Raw genomic sequence first — 19,919 nt, forward strand, 5'->3', positions numbered from 1 at the left:
CATTATAATGGCCCCATATGCTGCTCCATACTGTATAATGGCCCCACATGATGCTCCATACTGTATAATGGCCCCACATGATGCGCCATACTGTATAATGGCCCCATATGCTGCTCCATACTGTATAATGGCCCCATATGCTGCTCCATACTGTATAATGGCCCCATATGCTGCTCCATACTGTATAATGGCCCAACATGATGCACCATACTGTATAATGTGCCCACATAGTGCTCCATACAGTATAATGGCCTCACAATAAAACAAAGAAAATTAAAAAAATATATAACTACTCACCTCTGCCCGGTTCCAACGCTGATCTGGTCTCTCCATATATCACAGTCCTACTTGTTGGCACATGTGCCATCTCCTCAGCAACAGCACAGCCACTCTCCTCAGCCCACGCACCTTGCATTTTCGCATGTATAATGCACATTGTATACATAATGCATTTCTATGTGTTTTACTTTTGTACAATTATTGCACAATGTTGTACATATGATGCATCTTTTGTATCTTGCTTTGTATATTTATCTATTTTATTGTAGGTGCATGATACATTCTGTATAGTTATACATTATATGTCACTTGTGCTTGTCAGTATTATCATGGGTTTTGTTTTCTGTGCAAGTAAAGTGGTTAATCTGATTGTTAATTAGTCATCAAATGTCAAAACAGAATTCTGCCCTATAAACTCCTAAACCCTTCATCCAATTTTAATGTGGATACCCTCAAATAAAAGCTGAAAGTCTGAACTTCAACTGCATCTGAATTGTTTTGTTTAAAATTCATTGTGGTAATGTCTAGAACCAAAATTAGAAAAATGTTGTCTCTGTCCAAATATATATGGACCTAACTATGTTCCAACCTTTTCCATTGTATGGTAACATGAATAAGGGTTTCACTACCTGAAACTAACTGTTTCTACTACCATGGCGTTGTAATTCACTGACTGGAGGGTTTTCTATTCACAGCTATAAAGAAGAGCTTTGGATTCTAGTGGAGCTGGAATTTTCTTTCTTTGCAATTTATTATTATTTACAGAGCTCCATGGTGCTGTATATGAGCAGTGGTTACATACAAAATACAAATATCATTTACAGTAAACAAACTAACAATGACAGACCGGTATGGAGGGAAGAGGACCCTGCCCTGCCAGCTTACATTCTACAGGATTATGGGGAAGGAGACAGTAGGTTGGGGGTTGCAGCAGCTCTGGTGGTATTGAGGTGGCAGCATGTTCATTGCAGGCTGTAAGCTTTCTTGAAGAGATTGGTTTTCAGGTTCCGTCTGAAGGATCCAAATGTGATGGATAATCAGCCATGTTGGGGCACAGAATTCCAGAGGATGGGGGATATTCGGGAGAAATCTTGGGGGCGATTGGGTGAGGAGCAAATAAGCGTGAAGGAGGTTTTTTGAAGACCGGAAATTATGTAAGGGAAAATAACTGGAGATCAGTTCGGAGATGTATGGAGGAGAAAGGTTATGGATGGCTTTGTAGGTCAGTGTTAATAGTTTAAACTGGATACGCTGGGCAATTGGGAGACAGTGAGGGGATTTGCAATGGGGGGAAGTGGAGGAGTAGCAGGGAGAGGTGACCTAGTCGGGCAGCAGAGTTAAGGATGAACTGGAGAAGTGCGAGAGAGTTAGCAAGTAGGCTACAGAGGAGGATGTTACAATATAGTAATCTAGGTGGGAGATGATGAAGGCAGGCACAAGCATTTTGGTGCAGCGAGGGTTGAGGAAAAGACAGATTTTGGAAATATCTTGAGCTGGAGGTGACAAGAGGTGGATAAGGCTACTTTCACACATCAGTTTTTTGCCGTCAGGCAGGATCCGGCTATTTTTAGAAAAAACGGATTCGGCATAAATTTTGGAGAACTGTAGAAACGGATCCGATTTTCTGCCGGATCCGTCTAGCAGGTTATATCTGTTTCCTGGGGGCTGGCCAATTGGATCTGAGCATGCGCAGACTTAAAAAAACGGATCCGGTGGCTGGATCCGGCATTGCATTTTGCTGGATCCGGTTTTACAAAAAAAAGCCGGATCGCGCCTGACGGCGAAAAACTGATGTGTGAAAGAGGCCTAAGATAATGAGTTCAGATTTGTCCACATTGAACTTGAGGAAGCGAGAAGGAGGATATGGTTGATTGACACTCCAGGATTTTGGACAGAAAAGGGGTCAAGTCTGGGCATGAGAGATAGATCTGAGTGTCATTAGTGTACAGATGGGAGCGGAAGCCATAGGAGTTAATGAGTTGTCCCAAGGCAAGGGTATAGATAGAGAAGAGTAGGGGTCCTACGACAAAGCCTTGGGGGACTCCAACAGAGAGAGGGCAGGATGAGGAGGTAGTGTGGGAGTGGGAGACGTTGAATGTGCGGTTGGAAAAGTACGAGGAGATCCAAGATAGGTGTAATAACCCTGCTGGCATCGCCGCATGGCCTCCCATCTCCCACACACCAACTTACTCAATGCTCCAGGCCATGCTGTGATTTCTGTCTGCTGCCAGCTCCATGTTCTGTGCCTCTTGTCTCCTATCTGCTCTGTGCATGTTTCCTGGCTGTGTGCATAGGGGGGGGCGGCGCCAGAACTCTCTGGTTCTTATGGAATCAGGGTGCACCTGTCTAATGTGTCCCTGACCAATTACCTCTAATATTTAGGGCAGCTCCACCCTGTGAATCTTGCCTGGGGAATGTGTTAACTCAGTTAGTGTCTTGCTACTGAGCTGTCAGGTCTTGCTCTGTGTTCCTCCTTCTCTGGAGGCTTTACTCCTAGCTTTGCTTGGTACTTCTCTGTCAGTCATCCAGGAGGCAGAATATCCTGGTCTCTGTCTTTGTTCTAGCCTTGCTTTGTACCTGAGTATACTCTGGTCCCTGTGTCCTTGGCCCTGTACCTTGTCTCGTACTGTTACCTTGTCTGAACTCTGTCCTACATTTGTCTGTCTGTCTCTTTGTCTTTGGCTTCTTTCCCTGCTGTGTCTTTCCTTGTGTCCTCGCTGTCTGCTTGTGTTCCACACTCTTGCGGCTCTGTTCATGCTCTGCTCTCTTGCGACTCTGCCTGCTCTGTACTCTTAAGGCTCCGCCTGTGCTCCGTAATCTTGTGGTTCTGCTTGGTTCTGCTGCTGCAGAACCTCTTGCTGCTCTACTACTTTTCTCCATAGCCTTGCGGTTCTCCTCCTGTGTGAACAGGTCCAAACCTATCCCATCATACTCTACTCTTTCCTGTCAGTACCCATACCTGCTCCTCCTGTGTGAACACTTCCAAACCTGTCCCGTCATACTCCACTCTTTCCTGTCAGTACCTGTACCTGCTCCTCCTGTGTGAAAATGTCCAAACCTGTTCGTCATACTCCAGTCTTTCCTATCTGTACCAGTACTAGCATCCGCTGTGTGAACAGGTCTCTACCTGTTCCTTCATACACCACACCTGCTTGCCCAGTGTCTCAGCCGTGCCCGCCTGCCCAGTGTCTCAGCCGTGCCCGCCTGCCCAGTGTCTCAGCCGTGCCAGCCTGCCCAGTGTCTCAGCCGTGCCACCGTCTCCCCAAGTGGGATCAGCAGCCACAGCCAGACACCACCCTGGAGTGGCACCTGGCAGCTGCCTGCCGCACAAGCCTGACCTCACCATCAGAGGCTCCAGTGAAAACCAAGGCAGCTGTCCTAGTCACGCCTCTTCCAGGGTAGTCTGGTTTGTGGCACAGTAGGGCCACAACCCCCTGGCTCACGTCCACCAGTCAGGGCGTGAGCGTGACAATAGGACAAGGTCCTTGACACCAAAGGAAGAGAGGATGTGTAGTAGGAGGCAGTGGTAAACTGTGTCGAAGGCAGAGGACAGGTCTAGAAGGAGGGGTAAAGAGAATTGTCTGTTGCCTTTGGCTGTAAGTTTGGCCAGGGCAGTCTCAGTGCAATGGTGGGGGCGGAAGCCAGATTGCAGGTTGTCAAAGAGCGAATTAGATGAGAGGTGGGAGGAAAATTCAGCGTGAACATGCTGCTCAAGGAGTTTGGAAGCAAAAGGGAGCAGAGATATTGGGCAATAGCTGGGGATAACGGTTGAGTCGAGGGATGGATTTTTGAAGATAGGCATGATTGTGGCATGTTTGAAAACAGAAGGGAAGGTACCAGAAGTTAGTGACAGGTTGAAGAGATGGATTAGGGATGGGATAAGTGTAGTGGTGAGATTGGGGAGGAAATGAAAAGGGATGGGGTCAAGTGCACAAGTGGTGAGTTGTGATTTGAAGAAGAGATGTGTAAGATCTCCTTCAGTGATGTTGGAGAGAGAGGTTATGGGGTTAAGGAATTGGTCTGGTATACAAAGAGGTTGTGGTGGCGAAAAAGGCACGGATTCTTTCTTTTGATCTTTAAACAGTGCATGCGGGTGGGCTGGTCTCAATCTTTTCCACGTTTCTGTGTTTATCACAGGTAAAACATATTGTGCTTTATAACGTGTGTATTATGACAGTATGCAGGATAAAGCAATATATTCCCCATTAAATCTAATACAACATTAAACAAAACCTATTGTCCTATGTGTTTGTAAGATTTGCAAGTTTTAATGAAAAAAAAAAAATTGTAAACTACATTGACTGTTTTTCAAAGAAAAAAAATGCGCTCTTTAACCCCACTTAGGCAGACAGTTTTTTTTTTTGCGCAGAAAAGGGCAAGTACAACCTTGAAACTAAGGTAGGTGCAAGAAGTTAAGGTTCATTTACAATTATAAAGACAAAGGCAGTACAATCTTTTCAAGCACTACAAAATACCATTTCCTTGATTTTTCTTTAACCGTGAACCCAACCCAGTTACTAAAGGTACTGTCACACTTAGCGATGCACCAGCGATGCCGACCAGCGATATGACGCGGTCAGGATCGCTGGTGCATCGCTAAGTGGTCGCTAGTGAGCTGCCACACAGGCAGATCTCACCAGCGACATCGCTGGGGACGGGGGTCGCTACTTACCTGTCACACCAGGCGATCCTGACGTCCCCCCGGCTCCACGCGTCGCTCGTCGTCACAACAGGAAGCGACGCAGGAAGCTGACGACGAGAAACAGTCCAGCCTGTTCTCGCGCGATCAGCGATAAGCAGCGGGGGAGGCGGTCAGAGGTAAGTATCACATGTAGCGATATCGCTAGCAATATCGCTATAACGTCACAAGTTATAGCGATATTGCTAGCGATATCTCTTAGTGTGACGGTACCTTAACTGTAGCTAAAAGTTTAGATATTCATTAGTTGTAGCAGAAAAAGGAAGACAGATAATAAGATAATTGATAGATAGATGGATAAAGATATATTATCAACAGAGATAGACAGATAAAAAAATTAGATACATGATAGATAGATATCAGAGAAAATATAGACAGATAAAAAATGATATACATTACTAACGCATATATGCCTGATAGAAATATAGATAGATATAGGAGATAAAATATAGATAATGAGATACATAGATAGATATATGTAGTGCTCAGCATAAATGAGTACACCCACTTTAAAAGTAAGATTTTAATCAATATCACACTGAACCCAAGAACAATTTCCCAAATTCAGACAAAAAAGAGTTTCATACAAATTTTTTTTAGCCCAGAACATGAAAATAAGGTTAATTAAATAACTTTCATTACAAAATCTTCAGTTTTACTTAAATTAATTGATGCAAAAATGAATACACCACACATCAAAAACTACTACATCTAGTATTTTGTAAGACCTCTATGATTTTTAAGGACAGCACCAAGTTTTATAGGCATGGAATGAACAAGTTGGCGACACAATTGCAACAACTATCTTTTTCCCTTCTCCAAGAATGATATCTTTCAGAGTCTGGATGCTAGATGAAGAGTAAAGGTACTGTCACACTAAGCGATATCGCTAGCAATATCGCTATAACTTGTGACGTTATAGCGATATTGCTAGCGATATCGCTGTGTCTGAAACTTACCTACGACCCGCTTCCCCGCTGGTTATCGCTGATCGCGCGGGAACGTTCAGGACCGCTTCTCGTCATCAGCTTCCTGCGGCGCTTCCTGTGGAGAGACGAGCGACGAGCGTGGAGCCGGGCGGGAAAACGCAGGATCGCCTAGTGTGACAGGTAAGTAGCGACCCCCGTCCCCAGAGATGTCGCTGGTGAGATCTGCCTGTGTGGCAGCTCACTAGCGACCACTTAGCGATGTACCAGCGATCCTGACAGCGTCATATCGCTGGTCGGGATCGCTGGTACATCGCTAAGTGTGACAGTACCTTAATGCTCAACTTGTCTCTGCAGATTTCCCCATAGGTGTTCAAATGGGTTCATATCAGGAGACACTTGGTCACTGCACCACTTTCACCCTGCTCTTGAGAAATGCAACAGATGTGAGTTTTTGATCGTCGTGTTGGAAAAGTGCACATCTACCAAGGACATGAAGTGATGATAGTATCTTCGCTTTCTGTCTCTGTGAATTCATCAATGAAATGTAGCTCCCTGAAACCAGCAGCACTCATACAACTCCACATAAGGACACTGCCACCACCATGTTTCACTGTAGGCACCATGTATTTTTCTTTGTACTCCTCACCTTTCTGACGTCATATAGTTTTGAAGTTATGAACCCCACTTGCCACCGCCACAGGGCAAGTGGGAAGAGCCGGGCAAAGCAAAAGAATTGGTCCATTTAATAGATGTGCCTTTTCTGGGCGGCTGCAGGTTGCTATTTCTAGGCTCCAGGGGACAATATCCATGGCCCCTTACCAGCCTGAGAATATGAGCCCCCAGTTGACTGTTTTAGGTTGGCTGGTTGTCAAAAATGGGGGGCCCCACGTCGTTTTTTTTTAATTAGTTATTTAAATAATTAAAAAACAGGGTGGAGACCCCTCTATTCTTGATAACCAACCTTGCTAAAGCTGACAGCTGATGGTAACAGCCTGGCAGGTTATCCAAAATACAGGGGAATCTTTTCACCTTCGATCAGCGCTGCGGGCTCACATTTAACAGCGTGGGAACTGCGGCTGTCTGACTGGCGGTAATTATTTTATCGCCAATCAGAGGCAGTGTTTGCCGTGCTGTCATGCACATGACAGAGCAAGAAACAGCCAATGTTCGGGGAGGGGGCCGAACCTGAACAGTAATACAGACTTCTTGGTGAAGTCCGTGTTCAGTGTCCGTGTCCGAACAGTGGGTGTTCGGTACGGATGCTGAACTTTACTGTTCGGGTTCGCCCATCTCTAGCCTTTACCTTTATTGTGTAAAGAAATTATTTTTTCTCTCTCGTGGCATTTCTCTTCCATGTGGTGCCATTGCTGGCAGCTTTGCTAAGGAATGTTAAAGTATTGTCAACTGTCTGCTGGAATCCTGTTTAATAAATAATTAGACTTAATTGTGGTTGAATTCTTGCTAATCAGAATTTTGCAGTCTAAACTTTAGCTTTGCCCCTAAGACTTTCATTGGGATGTACTCCTTTCTGCAACAAGGTCTTGAATTAATTTGTTAGAAAAATACTTTTTTGGTGTGCAAAATAATAAATCTTGTTTGAAATCAATGGTCCACATTTATAGGACTGCCTAAAGTATGGGATCCCAAGAAAATGTTGATTCTGAAAGGAAAATAAAAAGTTTTCTGAAAAATCTGCTAGGGTGTTCTCACTTATGCTTAGCACTGTAGATAAACTGACAGATCGATAGATATATAGATAGATAGAATGTTCCTACTTATAAAGTATCAGACAGACACTTTGTACAAACAGGTTGTTAAAAGACAGCACCACGATAAAGTCAGACTGCAGTAAAAGTTAAACAGTCAATCCAATAGTCTTCTAAAACTGAACGGAAAGTCTTGTCTATTTTCTAGTCCAATATCGCTACAAAGCAGGTACTGTATATTGCTAAAAAAAGAATATTTGCAATGCAATCAATATATCACACACAGAGGAGTATTAATCCTTATCTATCATGCAAAAGAATATTAGATTCTAAGCTATCTCCAATGTCAAAATTACTCTTCATTAACTATTGAATTAAAAAGAAATGTATTTCTGTATATTAAGTTTCACATGGTTAAGAAAGTAATACCTGATCATTCAAAAGGCAGCACCTAAAAGACTGACTGCTGTAAGGTAACACTTGTGTAATATGACTGTTCTGTCTCCGACACAATCAATGACTCTTAACTGTTCATTTCTACAACATAAATTCAGTATAATGCTCAGTTTACCACATGTTTTAATGTTTATTGTTTCCAGCTCCATCTAGTGGCCAAAAGTTATAACTGCATGATATTATGCATTGTATTTCCTGTATTATTTCCCTCCAATTCCTAATGTATTCTGGATAACTTTGCAAGGTATCATGGTCTATCCCAGCCCCCTTTCTCTCTACAGTCGGCCATTTCTTTCAAGTCTGCATACTGGAAGCACCTCATTGCTTTACTCCCCTTGTGTTAGCATCGGTGGTATGTAATCATTCTCTATGTATATTCTGTCTGCCTTATATTAGCTAGCTTAATTACAACCCCTGCTCAGCTAGTAGTTCATATTGTATGTTATGTATAATGTACATTTCCATGAACCTAATACTAATCCTATGTATCTGTTTCTGTTTGTAGCTTTACCACACACATCTATACATACGTTCAATAAACCACAGATTCAACTACAGTCTCCCTTATTGGACCCCGGTATAGCGGTTTAGATGCTTGTTAAGCTATATGAATCCCGTTCATTTAGTGAGGACATGACAATGACAGTGCCTAGTTATATAAACAGGAGGGTTTAGCGCAGAAATTAATGTTGTACACAACACCAACAGCAAAGGAGCATTACATCCTCTTTAGTGATGAGAGAACGTGCTTGGATAAGATGTTATCCGGGTATGCTCGGGTGCTAACCGAATGTCTTCGGCGTGCTCGAAAATTACATTCGAGTCCCCGTGGCTGCATGTCTGACAGTTATTCAATAGCCCAAACACATTTTATTTATTTTACTCACTTATATAGCACCATTAATTCCACAGCACTTTACAGACATTATCATCACTGTCCCCGATGGGGCTCACAAACTAGATTCCCTATCAGTATGTCTTTGGATTGTGGGAGGAAACTGGAGAACCCGGAGGAAACCCATGCAAACATGGAGAGAACATACAAACTCCTTGCAGATATTGTGCTTAGTGGGATTTGAACCCAGGACCCCAGCGCTGCAAGGCTGCAATGCTAACCAAAGAGCCACCGTACCCATACAGGGTAATCCTTTTATTAACATTAGGACTGACAGCCTGTAATCAGTCACTGTAAGGGTAAGTGAAAAGGGTAAGCAACCGGCAGCGCTTTGGACGCAGTACATGTCTGCTGCGTCCAAAGCGCTGCCAGCTTTTGAATGCAGGTGAATCCGCATGTGATCACTGAACTGTGCGGAATCACCACGTCCTATACATTGTAGGGGAACATTTATCTTGCGGAGCCTCACGTCTTTGCAAGATAAATCGACATGCTGCAGTCTGGAAAGACTTCACGGGTGATCTGTAGGCAGCGGTGCACGCATAGTGGGCATGGGACTTCTTGAAATCCCATCCACTATGCTGTAACATCTGGACGCTGCCGGTTGGACATTGCAGATGTATGCAGTGTCCAATCCGCAGCATTTACTGTCTGTGGGAAAGTACCCTTAAGGGTATATGCAGAATATCTGTGGCTATGTAGTAAGGCGCTATTCTACTGCACCACAATGTAATATACAGTATATTACTGAGCATCTCCCAGAACTAAGCTTCCTACAGAAACAAGTCGGACTCACTGTGCGGTCAAATACTATACTGTACCCCCAAAAACACCTTTCCACTTTCTTATCCCTCATCCCCCTCTGGTAACTCCCAAAGCAGAGTACCGCGGCTGAGAAATACAGCAGAACAGAGATATATCCAACTGTAAAGCTTCCCGCAGCTTTTCTGACTTTTATTTCATTTCTTATTTTAGGTTCACATGTAGGGAGGTCAGAGCCAATTACCCGACATCTCTACACAGCACGACATCTCCCGTTATGGATAACAATGATGTTTATGGCAGAATAAAGCATGCAATCACCGACAAACAAGCATTTTACTCATTTGCTGAGCAACTGTCAGCATGTTTAGACAAGCTAATAACAGGAATGGAGTGATCCTACGAATGGGTTGAACGCACTGTGATGCATTGACCCCTCTTACAGCTAGGGGGCGCTGTGTGGGCTCCCCAGGACATGCATGCAGGCGATTTCTTTATTGTGATGTGGAAACAGTGACCGGCATGGTTATAAATGGCCGATATGTATCACAGGGGTGGGTGGCACTGTGATGGAAGCCTGGGCATGTTTTGATTAGCAGATCTACTGCTGACGGTTTTTGCTTTACATTGGGAGGCTTCCAGGTGACTTGGAGGGATGGGTGGGTTCAGTCACCTACAAACCCACCTAAGGGCGTGTGTCTGAACACCCAAGATAAAGCCTGTGTGTGTGGCTGTGTGTAAAAGGACCTGCAGTGAGGTCATGACCATGTGATCTACACCTCACCTGTGGGTGTGGTTACGAACCATATAATGTGACCGAGGTCTGGTCACATGGGGAGAGTATATGGACCTGATTGGTTCGTGTAGAAGGTCCTGGAAGGCCTAAGTGTTGGAAGGTGTGCTATCTCCCTGAAAGAGCACGTGGTAGGCTTTGGACCCGGCGAGGCCGGTGTGTTGGGAGATCCTGGGAGTAGGAACGGATCCCTGAATAGCACCCGGTGAGGCTTGCGCGTTGGACGGTCCCAAGAGGGAACGGACGTCCTGAATAGCACCCGGAGTGGCCATGTGTGAGCAGAGTCTGTGACGGCCTGTGTTGGGAAGCTACCGATCTTCTGCGGGTCTGGACTGTTAGGAGTGCCTTGGTCACAAGACGGTGATCCCAGGAAGGCAGCTTCCCTGGAAGAGAGAGAACTGACAAGGAGTCAGCGTCTGGAGCAGGAGCTCCTGTAAGGTACCTCCACAGACTGTTGGTGCTTGGTATGTTCTATGAACGTTAATTAACTGTTTGGCGTGCGGTCGCCCATGATTATTGGACAGAGAGGTCCAGTGTGTTTAGGGACTGCAAGGAAAAGCCATATCCTGTAAGTTACTATGGACTATGTGATGAGTAACATGTTCCTCAGCAGTTTATGATGGCATAATAAACTGCATTGGACTGTAAGTAAGAAAGTGTTCCTGTGTGCCTAAAATCTCGCAGCCAAGTGAGTGTCCCCCAACACAAACAGTAAGCGCTGCTTTACAGCACCTTTAGCAATAGACTAGAGGAACTTGTCACATACATCTAACTTTCCCACTTCCCTATCCACCAGATCTAGCTCCAAGAATGTCAAACCACGTGGGGTTAATTTCCTTTCTCTGATGGAGTAGCTAAGAAGAATTATCATATTTAATGTAATCAAGTGATAAGCGATGGGCTAAATGATGCTGAAGTTTTAATTGCCATGCCGGTTCCATGCGCCTGCCCACGAGCAACGTGGTGACAAAGCGGTCAGATTACAGACGAGAGGCAGGATTCCCGGGCTGGAAGCCGGTTACAAGAAGTGGCAGCTTTAAATGAATTTCCTGAAATGACTGTATCTGCGTGCCAGTTGCAAAATGTCAAATATGTCTGAAAAAAATGTACGAATAGATCTGCAAGAAACATTACGATTAATATGTAAAACAGAAAAAAATGGAGCGGGAGGTTCGCTTTAATGCCGTCCAAATAATGAGGAGTTATTCACACACGCAAATCCAGATGAATCCAGATTCTTGATGAAAGTGGAGGAGCGCAGGGGGGATATTGTCAGTCAATTACACATACTTTTCTTGGCACACTATTATTACATACAAAATATATACAAAACTTGTTTTTCCTTCCTTCTTTTCACATAAAAAGACCATATCACCGAAAAACCCCAATGATCACGTAAATTCTTCCCTCCCATGTGTACGGCAATCTGTGAGGTCCGTCGCCTGGGCCGATCTATCAGAGCATGACAGCCTGAAGCACATAGTAAAGGTGAAGACCGGCAAGGACATGCTGCAAGTAGGATTAGTTATGGAGAGTCCAAAGTCCAGCCCCCTAATTCCGTCATTTTCCCAAGGGGATGAGAGATCGTGACTGTCGTGGAGGCAAAACTGCAAAAAACACTTCATTTTTCAGGGTGCAGCCAGGCCCAGCATTTGGGCCTTGTAAAACTAGGGTATCTGGTCTCCAGGGATGCATCTAGATAACGCTGGGCAGCCCACCTGATCTAATAGTGTGGGCGTCTAATAGTAATATTACCTGTGTGTGACCAGCGCCCTATATAAGCCACCTTTGTGCAATCTAACCCTAAGCAGTCACCCCTCCATGAGTTGATAGATTGTGAGTGGCTGTCTCATCAGTATTTTGCACCTGTGTTGCCGCCATCTTTATTACATGGGTTTGCTGCATCCTGACAGTGCACTAGTTCTGAGACCTGGACAGGGAAGCACTGCTGCCTTTGTGCTGTATTATGTATTAATTCTTGAATTTTGGGAGGATTTTTTTGTCCTCTTTTAGTGGTTTTTCTACTAATACATACTACCACTGGATTTGCAGCACCCGGGCGCGCGCGGGCAGCGTGAGGGAGTGCGAGCGCGGTGCAGGACTGTGGGGTACTCAGTACCGGGCCCGTCGACTTTAATGGGGGGCGGTGTCACGGCGGCGGCGACCCAGTCCGTGGCCCTGGGGCGTCCATTAAATAAAAATAAAAAAAAAATGAACATAAAGTTTATAGATGATTAAATACGTGACGCCACCTGTGGTATTCTGGTCAGAGATGACCAGCGCTGTGGTGTTGTTCCCCTGAGACTGTTGATGTGGCGCAGCTGAGGTGAAAATGGCTCTCCACAGGTAGAGCAATAGTCCCAGGGCAAAGATGTTTGATTAATAATTAAGATGGCTGTGAACGTTGGGGTGCAGAGAAATGAGAGGAGGACACAGAGAGGTGCAGTTTCTTTACCTTTTACTGGTAATTGGTTGCAATCCCGAGTACCACATACAGGTAATGGAATGAGTCCGGCTCGCCTGGAGGCATTCAGGGGATCCACCTTGCCAGGTGGGGGTTTAGGACCCTCCTTCTGCACTTTGTGTGTGGGTCTCCGCTATTTATAACTATGCTGCGACCCTCAATTGCGTGATGATTTCACTAACGTGTACGGCTGTCAGCATGAGCCTATTCCACGGGTACCGTCCTTTTCACAGTCAGCCCCGGGCTCCTTATCTGCTGCCGTGCCCTCAGGTGCTCAATGTCGCACAGGAATTTACAATCCCCTGTACTTTCAGATTCAGTGGTCAGGACATACAGCTCCTGACCACCAAGGACTCTGGCGTCCCTTTCTCTCTAATAGCGCTTTGCACTGGGGGCTGCTATACGCAGTTTGTAGCTTCCCCAGAGCCCCTTCTCACAGATCAGCTCCCTGTCTTGAACTGACTGGATCTTCCAGAAAGATCTTTTTACCTCATGTTTAACCATCTTGTCATTTCTCCTCACAGCTGCTCTCGTTTCCATGACAACCCTCTCAGCTCATTTCCAGCTGACTCACCAACCCCCTCTGCTGGCCAGAATTTATAAGGCAGCTCCCTTTTCTGACCTGCAGCAGGAATTGTGATTTAATCTATGTTACCTGGCATTGGGGTCCCCTTTCTGCCTCCAAGCATGACTTCACCTCTTAGAGGGAGGCAATGTCACTGTGACAACCTGACTCTGGGGTGTCACATATGTCTGCAATGTTCCCCAATTCTGTAACGGAGCATTGTAAATGGAGCGGATTTCATGGAAAGGAATATTGTAAGAATGAATGCTAGAAATGCCACAATGAATTGCCATAAATAAAACATGGAAATGTCATATTCTGTCTTAATTACCAAAGTGCTGTAACTATGCCCAAAATTGCATTATATTGCAAAATAATTGGATGGTCAGGGGATATGAATGTTGTGACATTTGTGGCTGTAAGCCTTGGTCTGGCATTCTTTATCCGCTTGATTAATATCCTACTTACCCAGACAATTAGCACCATCAGACGCGTCTCATCACATTTCACCTAAGAAAACTTTAAAACCAAACAACTCATGTAAGAAATAACTGAACATGAGATGATAGACATTCGTAATGTGTATCCAGCAGATTTAGGCTGGCAATACACATTAGATGACTATCAACCCAACTATCCCAACCACTATCCACTGACTCCACTAGAAACCATAAACCCATGCACAGGGTTAAGGGCATACATCACTGACACCTCTGTAAGTGTCTTATCTCCCATGAGACGCAAAGAAAGGATAGGCTAAAATTCTTCTCTCTTCAAACATTTGGCATCAGGGGAGAGTCAGGACTTATCTATAACCCTAAGGGTGTGTGCACACGCTGCGGATTCTGCTGCGGATCCGCAGCGGATTTGGCCGCTGCGGATCCGCAGCAGTTTTTGCTGCGGTGTACAGTAGCATTCAAACCTATGGAAAAAAAAAACGCTGTGCAGATGCTGCGGAATTTTCCGCGCGGATTTGCTGCGGTTTCAAAACCGCAAAAATAATTGACATGTCAATTCTTTCTGCGGATTCCGCTGCGGTTTGCCATCTCCTCCATTGTGGAGATGAAAAACCGCAGTGCAAAACCGCAGGCCAATCCGCAGGTCTTTTGACCTGCAGATTTACCTGCGGATTTTACAAAATTCGCGCGGCCAAATCCGCAGAGCATTCCGCAGTGTGTGCACATACCCTTACATTGTCAACTCATCACCCAAATTAATTTAACCAAACATATATGGTCACCCCTCTATTAATAAGAACGGCCGTTAGCAAAAATCTACAAGGGGTTTCACTAAAAAGTAATTTCATTCAAACTATGCATGCATTGGTGAGAGGGCCATAAAACTAGAGCCGATTAGTGTATCTCTTCAGTAGCGCGCAGGGTCAGCTGGAGCCTTCCTGCTGCTGCCAGCGTTCACGTGTACCGATACTTAAGAGAAATGAATAATCTGAATATTCAGATCTCTTAAGTATCAGCACACATGCCGGTAGCAGCAGGAAGCCGGTGGCTGACACTGCGTGCTACTGGAGAGCAATGAATACTCACTGCTCTCTGTGATGAACAGTCCCGGTGAGTAATCCGGCATGCGCTGTTTACAAGCTTAAGCAGCTGCTGGCAACGGGGCAGGATGCTGCGAGGGAGCGCCGGGTAGGTAAGTGTAATGGTTTGTTTTTATTAATCTTTTCTGATGGGGCCATGCATACCAAGAACGGGATGGGGCCAATCATACCAGAATAAGGATGGGACCAATCATACCAGGAACGGGATGTGGCCAATCCTACCAGAAAAAGGATGAGACCAATCAAACCAGGAACAGGAAGGGGCCATGCATACCAGTATAGCAATGAGGGTGATCATTCCTGCCAGGATAAATATGAGGGGGACCATTCCTACTAGGATAGGGATCAGGGGGCCATGCATACCAGGATAAGGATGAGGGAGCCATGCATACCAGGATAGGGATGAGGAGCCATGCATACAAGGATAGGGATGAGGGAGCCATGCATACCAGGCTAGGGATGAGGGAGCCATGCATACAAGGATAGGGAAGAGGAGACCATGTGTATCAGGATGGGGATGAGGAGACCATATTTACCAGGATGGGGGATATTAAGTACAGAAGTGACCATATTTTTTGCTTCAGTTTTTTTTTTCCTAATTTCCTCCTCTAAAACCTAGGTGCATCTTATGGTCTGGTGTGTCTTATAGTCCGATAAATACGGTACATCCAACAACCTCAGATCCTGACGAGATGTTCTAGAGATTTTTTTAGTTTGTGAATTTTTTTTTTAACAAAATGTTGTTGAATAAAGTTAGTTATATTTATGTATGAATTTTATACAAGCTAATATTACAAATAACCAAGTATTTATAGGTTGTTAATGGCACAATGGATACTCTTGACTGATTGCCATTAATGGTAAACATGGATATGTGGCTTCCAATTCAAGTTTGCGTTCTAAGTCTATGATACTGTCTCCTACCTGTCACACGTACAGCTGACCATTAGGGCCAACAGATTGTAGATTATGTAGGTAAAGATCACGGCAGTGATTGTTCCTCTTGGTATGGAATAACTTGGGTTTTTCAAATCCCCTGAGGTTAAAAAGATAATGCAAAGGTTAGTAAATTAACATTTTTTAACCTATACAGCAGCAACTAGAATAAAGAAAAGACAATTTCCTGTTAACATTTCCAGGTCAGCTTTTTACTCAGATTCAATCTATGGTATAGTATATAAAATAACAAAATGAGCTAGTAATACATTATAAATGGCCAATTCATTGATTTTTTTATAGTCTACTGTCTTGCATATGCGCCTCTGTTTAAAGATTTGCAGTGAATAAATAGGACTAGTGTAGCGTGAGACACTGCTATCGATATTGAATGAATTCTGCGCTCAATGAATGAACTGGGAGAGAAAATGCAAACAACAAACTAAAGACAAATGACCCTTACCTGACATGTTTGATCCAGCCATAATCCCAGTGCAACCATTGAACATGACGGCAAAGACTATGGTGAAGCTCATCATTCTTCCCGTAGTGTAGTCTCTGCCATACTGAGCTATAATAAAGATATTATGTACAAATGATTGAGCGACACAGAGAGGTATATGTATCTAATGACATTGCCTTGACAAGACCTACATCTCAGGAGAGAAACATTGTAGGCTCATGAATATTAAATGGTCAATGTCGAATCAACAAATGTTACATAGATCAATAGTGTAGGTAAATTAAAGAAACTTTGTAATACATCTCATCACCATCTATATCTGCTCAACTCTCCCTTTCAGAATAACTTTTCACCTCCCCCCTACATCTAGAACTTACCATCCATTCTAAAAAAAGAAAAAAAATAAACAGCTCACATCCATTTCGGTTAATGCAACATGGACTGTTAGCTCACTGAGGTATCAGATTTCAGCTACTATAGGACAGGTCAGGTAAATTGTGCTTAAATTAATGCGTGATGTAGGTTATCTCAGAGCTGTATTCACAGCTACACAGCTCGGTAGTGCTATATAATTTCCTCTATGCTGCTGCTACCTCTAAAGGCCCTTTTACATTTAGCGATGCACCAGCGATCCGACCAGCGATCCGACCCGGTCAGGATCGCTGGTGCATCGCTAAATGATCGCTAGTGAGCTTTCATACAGAAAGATCTCACAGCGATGCAGCAGCGACGCAGCGCACGATACTCACCTTTCACACACAGCGATCCAGGTGTCCTCCCACCCGCCTCCACGCGTCGCTCGTCTCACACAGCAGGAAGCCCAACAGGAAGCGCCCGACGAGAAATGGAGCCGGACATTCTCGCGCGATCAGCGATGGACAGCGGGGGAGCCGGTCGGAGGTAAGTATCACACATAGCGATATCGCTAGCAATATCGCTATAACGTCACAAAATCAGTGACGTTTTAGCGATATTGCTAGCGATATCGCTATGTGTAAAACCCCCTTTATAAAGATGAGCAGGAATTCCTCTGTCTGTGTACTGTGTATGGGAGAAATTAAAGCAGAAGGTTTCCTCTCACAGAGAGAACTGAAAATGACAGAGTCTGCAGAAGAGAAAACAGATGAAACATGCTATATACAAGTCATATAATGGCCATACTGTAGATAATGTTATTCCTTTTGTACAGACACAGAAGATCTTATTCTGAAAAGTTACCTGAAATAAAAGGTATGCTTTGAGACGTTCTTATTATAACCATTAAAAGGGATTGTTTCATTAAAGCAGTCTCTTTCATGGTAATTATGGTCACTTTTTCACACATGGCCCTGTAGGTTTGGATTTCTTTTTCCCTTAATAATAAAGACCTTCACTTAAAAACTGCATTTTGTGTTTACTTCTGTTATCTTTGTCTAATATTTCAATTTATTTGGTAATCTGACACATTTAAGTGTAACAAACATGCAAAAGAAAAGGAAATCATGAAAGGGCAAGCTTTCACACATGGCTCTGTAAAGGCCCTTTTACATTTAGCGATGCACCAGCGATCCAACCAGCGATCCGACCCGGTCAGGATCGCTGGTGCATCGCTAAATGATCGCTAGTGAGCTTTCATACAGAAAGATCTCACAGCGATGCAGCAGCGACCCAGCTCACGATACTTACCATTCACACACAGTGATCCTGCGTCCTCCCGCCCGCCTCCACGCGTCGCTGGACGTCACAGCAGGAAGCAGACGACGAGAAATGGAGCCGGACATTCTCGCGCGATCAGCGATGGACAGCTGGGGAGCCGGTCGGAGGTAAGTATCAGACATAGCGATATCGCTAGCAATATCGCTATAACGTCACAAAACCAGTGACGTTTTAGCGATATTGCTAGCGATATTGCTTAGTGTAAAACCCCCTTAGGTTTGGATTTCTTTTTCCCTTAATAATAAAGACCTTCATTTAAAGACTGTATTTTGTGTTTACTTGTGTTATCTTTATCCAATATTTACATTTGTTTGGTGATCTGAACAATTAAAGGGAATCTGTCACCCTTTTTTGAGATATCATATAATGATATCATTCAATTGTGTGTCACATAAGGATTCTCTTAGTACTTTTGCTTCCCCCTGACCCCGCACCTTTCATGTATAAATACCTTTTTTATATCGGTTCAGATGTATGTAAACTGCCGCGGTCCGGTCCGATGGGCGGGGTTTATTCACCTACTCGCCCCCTGCCTGTCTTTGTCTACGCATTTCTTCTTGTGTAGAGCAAGACAGGGAGGGGGCGGAGCAGGTGAATAAGAGAATCCTTATGTGACACACAATTGAATGATATTTTATGATATCTCAAAAAAGGGGTGACAGATTCCCTTTAAGTCTAACAAACATGAAAAATAATAGGAAATCAGGAAGGGGGCAAGCACTTTTTCACACAACCGTATGAGGGCTATGTGGGGGCTCATACTGTATATAGAGGACTATGTGGGGGCTCATACTGTATATAGTGGTACTATGTGAGAGCTCATACTATATATAGGGGGCTGTGTTGGGGCTCATACTGTATATAAAGGGTGTTGATTTAATTCTGCTCAATATTACATGTTATTAATATTAATTAACAATAATTCCACTTAATATATTAATATCAAGCAGAACTTATTTCAGCCTATTGGTTTGGCCCTCCACAACAGTCACGTTCGTACATGTGGCTCCTTGGTAAATTGAACTGGCCAGTACTTATGTAACGGAAGACTGTGCTAATGTTAAGATGACAAATTGCATAACGTATCGCAATTAAAGAAAAGTTAGGGGGGCACGGCCAGGCTGGACATGGATTTCTCTGGCAAAAAGAATAATTTTCAAACCCTGAGGGAAACATGAATATCAGTAATAATATGATTCAATATAATTTCATGATGTAACCAACGTGAAGTCAACATGAGAGAAAGAGTGACTATTGACTGTCTAAAAGAATGTAATCCCCCAGCTTATTCTCTGGCCTGTGTTACCTGGTGGGTTTATTGCCCTTGCTATTGGAAGAGTTTCTCAAATAATACCAGGAGTAACTTTTCTGCTGAATAATACGCCCAAACTGCCATTCGCTACTATGGAGTAAAAAAAAACAAAACCCTCCACTTAAGTCTGCGCTGAACGTTGTCTCTTGCATCCCTGACGAGTCGCTGTGGTATGACGGAGGGCTTTCACTGTGAAATAGGAATCAGCAGGAAAGAATGAGCCAAATATGAACTCCAGGTATTTCCTACCATGTAGCTCTCAATATTCATTCAGAGCTTTTTCCTCCTGCGAACGTCCTTATCCTACAGGTCAGGACGGCTCTTCGGATAAGTGATATCAGCCCTTTTTTTGGAAACAAATTGATGATTACTGAATCTTTCCACTTCTTGCCAGAATCCCTCAGCGG

The 19,919-nt window shown here is 44.1% G+C and overlaps 1 protein-coding gene across 1 annotated transcript in view; it reads right to left on the bottom strand.

Annotated features, from left to right (window-relative positions):
• LOC141100699 (solute carrier family 12 member 9-like) overlaps positions 1 to 19,919 on the bottom strand; it is a 393,180-nt gene that overhangs the window by 263,431 nt on the left and 109,830 nt on the right. The window contains exons 5-6 of the mRNA XM_073589335.1: positions 16,506 to 16,613; positions 16,031 to 16,142 (exon numbers count right to left, since the gene is read on the bottom strand). Coding sequence (XP_073445436.1) covers positions 16,031 to 16,142; positions 16,506 to 16,613 — 220 coding nt within the window. The remainder of the gene's footprint in view (positions 1 to 16,030; positions 16,143 to 16,505; positions 16,614 to 19,919) is intronic.

The sequence above is a fragment of the Dendrobates tinctorius genome, unplaced genomic scaffold, assembly GCF_039654945.1.
Source record: "Dendrobates tinctorius isolate UK_male_01 unplaced genomic scaffold, ASM3965494v1 ptg000107l, whole genome shotgun sequence".
Taxonomy (NCBI): Eukaryota; Metazoa; Chordata; class Amphibia; order Anura; family Dendrobatidae; genus Dendrobates; species Dendrobates tinctorius.